The 5,757-nt window shown below is 34.4% G+C and overlaps 1 protein-coding gene across 1 annotated transcript; it reads right to left on the reverse strand.

Moving 5' to 3' along the window:
* Positions 1 to 5,073: 5,073 nt before the first annotated feature.
* On the reverse strand, positions 5,074 to 5,757 carry LOC147469255 (uncharacterized). Its single transcript, XM_086549931.1, has one exon. It carries the CDS (start codon positions 5,755 to 5,757, stop codon positions 5,074 to 5,076), a length of 684 nt encoding a protein of 227 aa, XP_086406057.1.

Here is a 5,757-nt window from a genome sequence, read left to right on the forward strand (position 1 = left end):
ATTCTATAATCACGAATGAGATTCTATAATTACGAATAAGATCCTATAATTACGAATGAGATTCTGTAATCACGAATGAGAACGCTCTTATCTGTCCACTAGCGCCCCACTGGATGTTGAAAACACATGCTCGTTCATGAATATCAACAAATCATTGCAAAGCTTAATTTGCCCTTCAACCAATCACAGACATTGTTTAAGTGACACATACGAACCACTCTTTTACTCAACAGGCTGTATCACTATCCTATGTAATAAATTTATCATTATGTATCCTAATCCTATGTAATAAATCTATCATTATGTATCCTAATCCTATGTAATAAATCTATCATTATGTATCCTAATCCTATGTAATAAATCTATCATTATGTATCCTAATCCTATGTAATAAATCTATCATTATGTATCCTAATCCTATGTAATAAATCTATCATTATGTATCATTGTCCAATGTAATAAAGCAGTTACGTAGTGAATTATGGGAGACTAATATACGAAACTGTGCAACGACATTCTGCAATCCCTAATGGCTTCCTATTAACGAGAAAGTATGGCTTCAGCATTACGTAACTCAGAATAGCTTGATGCTTCGATCATAAGTTGGGACATTCAGTAATCAAGGGGAGTTTATCAAACTTCCATTTCCGCGAAAGTCGAAATATCTTCGGTACATCTCATCAATACCTTTCATAGAATTGGAATTCATAGAGACAACAAAACAATAGATGAAACGGTCAAAAAGGAGCATTCGATCTCACGATATAGATAACAAAAGAGATGTTCCATTGTGATTAGATCGTATGATCGTATCTCTACTTTAGTGTCGTCTGAGCCCCGAGGTCGTTGACGTCACGAAGTTGTCTATCACCCGATAGATAAATAAATAAATAAATAAATAGATAGATAGATAGATAGATAAGGTGGAACACTATAGAGAAGGGGTCGAGATGTGTCTCTTTTTTATTATAGGATCTTTCATTGGACTTCGTTTATTAAGAAAATAATTCGATTTACGTGTGTCTATAAACATGATTATTCAGTATCTGTTCTATTATTATTCTCATTATCTGTATCATGAGAATTATATCATAATCATCGTAAGGATGAGGAAGAGGAAGAAGAATGAAAATGATGATGATAATGATGATGCTGACAATAATAATGATATTGTTGATAATAGTAATGATTATAATGATGAAGATAATGACAGATACTAATAGTAATAACAAAGATAATGATAAGGATATAAATTATGATAATATTAATGATAATGATAGCAACAATAATGATAATAATGATGACAGTGATAATCATAACATTGATATTCATAATTAAGAAAGAAATTACAATAATAGAAAATAATGATCATGACAACAATGAATACTAACAGCAACAACAAAAATAATAACAGCATCCATAATAATAACGATACCAACGATAACAACAAAACTACAAACACCAACAAAAATCAATAAAAAACAAGAATAATATTCACAATAATAACAAAAACAACATCAGCAACAATGATAATAACAACATCAGCAACAATGATAATAACAACATCTGCAACAATAATGATAACAACATTTGCAACAATGATTGTAACTACATTTGCATCAAGATAATAACAACATCAGCAACAATGATAATAACAACATCAGCAACAATGATAATAACAACATCTGCAACAATGATGATAACAACATTTGCAACAATGATAATAACAACATCTGCAACAATGATGATAACAACATTTGCAACAATGATGATAACAACATTTGCAACAATGATAATAACAACATCAGCAACAATGATAATAACAACATCAGCAACAATGATAATAACAACATCAGCAACAATGATAATAACAACATCAGCAACAATGATAATAACAACATCAGCAACAATGATAATAACAACATCTGCAACAATGATAATAACAACATCTGCAACAATGATAATAACAACATCTGCAACAATGATAATAACAACATCAACAACAATGATAACAACAACATCAGCAACAATGATAACAACAACATCACCAACAATAATAATAACAACATCAGCAACAATGATAATAACAACATCAGCAACAATGATAATAACAACATCAGCAACAATGATAATAACAACATCAGCAACAATGATAATAACAACATCAGCAACAATGATAATAACAACATCAGCAACAATGATAATAACAACATCTGCAACAATAATAATAACAACATCAGCAACAATGATAATAACAACATCAGCAACAATGATAATAACAACATCTGCAACAATGATAATAACAACATCTGCAACAATGATAATAACAACATCTGCAACAATGATAATAACAACATCAGCAACAATGATAATAACAACATCAGCAACAATGATAATAACAACATCAGCAACAATGATAATAACAACATCAGCAACAATGATAATAACAACATCTGAAACAATGATAATAACAACATCAGCAACAATGATAATAACAACATCAGAAACAATGATAATAACAACATAAGCAACAATGATAATAACAACATCTGCAACAATGATAATAACAACATCTGCAACAATGATAATAACAACATCAGCAACAATGATAATAACAACATCAGCAACAATGATAATAACAACATCAGCAACAATGATAATAACAACATCAGCAACAATGATAATAACAACATCAGCAACAATGATAATAACAACATCAGCAACAATGATAATAACAACATCAGCAACAATGATAATAACAACATCAGCAACAATGATAATAACAACATCAGCAACAATGATAATAACAACATCAGCAACAATGATAATAACAACATCAGCAACAATGATAATAACAACATCAGCAACAATGATAATAACAACATCAGCAACAATGATAATAACAACATCAGCAACAATGATAATAACAACATCAGCAACAATGATAATAACAACATCAGCAACAATGATAATAACAACATCAGCAACAATGATAATAACAACATCAGCAACAATGATAATAACAACATCAGCAACAATGATAATAACAACATCAGCAACAATGATAATAACAACATCAGCAACAATGATAATAACAACATCAGCAACAATGATAATAACAACATCAGCAACAATGATAATAACAACATCAGCAACAATGATAATAACAACATCAGCAACAATGATAATAACAACATCAGCAACAATGATAATAACAACATCTGCAACAATGATAATAACAACATCTGCAACAATGATAATAACAACATCTGCAACAATGATAATAACAACATCAGCAACAATGATAATAACAACATTAGCAACAATGATAATAACAACATCAGCAACAATGATAATAACAACATTAGCAACAATGATAATAACAACATCAGCAACAATGATAATAACAACATCAGCAACAATAATAATAACAACATCAGCAACAATGATAATAACAACATCTGCAACAATGATAATAACAACATCTGCAACAATGATAATAACAACATCTGCAACAATGATAATAACAACATCTGCAACAATGATAATAACAACATCTGCAACAATGATAATAACAACATCTGCAACAATTATGATAATAATGACAACAATAATCATTATGATGGAAACAAAATCGATGATAACAATAATAATAACAATAATAATGATATTCATATATATTTAATATATGCAATAATATTCACAGCAATAACAATACTGAAGGCGATTCTAGTAATAGTGTAGCGTCTTACAAACAGCTTGTAAGCAGTTATGGAAGACAATGCTATGGTCTTATGAGCTCATCTGTGGTAGCGCTGGCGCGAGCATCACTCATTACCTGTTATCAACACTGAGGCAATTTGTATATCTTATTAAGATTTAATTATAGCAGGTGGTGGATAGGATGGATATCCTTAAGGCAATAAAAGAAACTAACTAAGCTTAAAAAACCGGAACTTTATTAAAATCCAAAGAAAGCGAAAACATAAAAACTGCCCACAATTAAAATATAATTCACATGGTAAAGCCTAGTATCCTAAAGGTTTCTTACACCTAGAAAGTTATCACCTATACTTATCTTTAGGCGATCGGAGGTCGAGGTGGGTCGATTCACAGCGATTTTGGTAAATATAACGACCGGCTTTTTCGAAACAAGCAAAGTCCAAAGCGGTGCTGTTGGGTCGATGGTAGGCAGCAGAATCCCCTGTGGGAAACTGGTGCTTGCTTTTTACGTGGTTGTGGGAATTGTGGGTATTGGAAATACGAATGGTGAGTTGCGCACTGGACTAAAATGACTCGAATTATATGTTGAAAAAGCTAACTAATTAAAATATCTGACATGTGGGCATCCTTACATAACCATCGAAATAATTATATAATAATAAGTCCGTTAAATTACGATTGCGGGGTCTTGTGACACGTCACTAATCACGTCACTAATGCATCTCGGTGGCGCCAAACGAGAGCAGGGCCCATCTCGTTCGGATGCCGCTCGGAGGATCGTCATCTGACTCGCAGGTTGCAATCCAGGTCACTACAACCACCCGCGGGGTCAGGAGTCCGAAGCTGCCTACGTGTGATTGCTCCAGGCCACGGCTTCAGGTGCCATTCCCTCCTCTCGTGGTCCGCAGCCCATCGTTGGTTGCGCGTCCGATGTTCTGGCGGGGACCACAGGCGTCAAGCGGGAACGTCACAAGGCAGCGGAGGACATCCACAGGTTACCAATGTCCACGTAGTCGGTATTGCTCACTCACACACGAACAGGACCTGCGAAAAGTACAAGCGATAGAAGTTCTAGGATACGGTAGAAACCAGAAGGTAGGGCCGGTGGATACAGTGCAACCTTGCATGAATTACATATTAACTGGAACAGACGACCTGGAAGACACATTCACCATAAAACATTTACCATAAAAGGACTTTCATCTAGTAATACATATCAATTCAGCATGGAATTCGGGCATGGTAAAGGCTGAAGCATAGAAAAGGCAAGAATAAAATACACTGATAAAATACAATGATAAAAGTGGTATGTACATTTCAATATTAATATTGGGAGAATCTTCCGATATCTTAGTAACACAAGTCTGGAAGTTCTTGGCACTGTACATCCTCTGTTGCACATGCAGCTAGTAAAGCAACACCAAAAGGAATTGGAAGTGGTTCATCTGGGTCAGCATCCTCATCATCAACAGCTCGATGAGGGAGCTGCAACTCTGATGTCTGAAAGTATGGCTTAAGATAATTAACATGCACTTTCTTCTCCTTTTCTCCGCCATATAAATCTTTTACGAGATATACGACTGGGCCAATCTTCTTAATTATTCTAGCTGGACCAGACCATCTAGGAGACAATGCATTCGCCCGTTTGTACACTTTGGTCAAGACGAGACAACCTTCCTTGAAAGCAACATTCCTTCTAACACGTTTGTTATAATCCTTCGTCCACACAGCTCTGGCTCGACTTGAAGCTTCCTGTGCAGCATCCCAGGCAAGCTGCAATCGCTCTCTGAGAATGGATGGTTCAGTTTCGTCATAGACTGGCCTTTCCGTGAGACCGATTGGAAAGTCAACCTGATGACCCAGGAAGAGATGTATAGGCTGATCCATAATAGAACGATGAACTGAGGTGTTCAGAGCAAATCTCACCTGAGGCAATACTTCATCCCAGTAATGAGGTTCCCTAGCACACAAACTAACAAGTGCATCTTTTACTACCCGGTTTGTTCTTTCAACAATACCATTACTTTGTGGCAT

This window comes from Penaeus japonicus, unplaced genomic scaffold (assembly GCF_977035675.1).
Source record: "Penaeus japonicus unplaced genomic scaffold, GWHDUDI00000001_assembly GWHDUDI00000022, whole genome shotgun sequence".
Taxonomy (NCBI): Eukaryota; Metazoa; Arthropoda; class Malacostraca; order Decapoda; family Penaeidae; genus Penaeus; species Penaeus japonicus.

What these genes read in the sequence shown, in the direction of transcription:
- LOC147469255 (XM_086549931.1), bottom strand. Translation starts at nt 5,757, where the DNA reads ATGCCACAAAGTAATGGTATTGTTGAAAGAACAAACCGGGTAGTAAAA.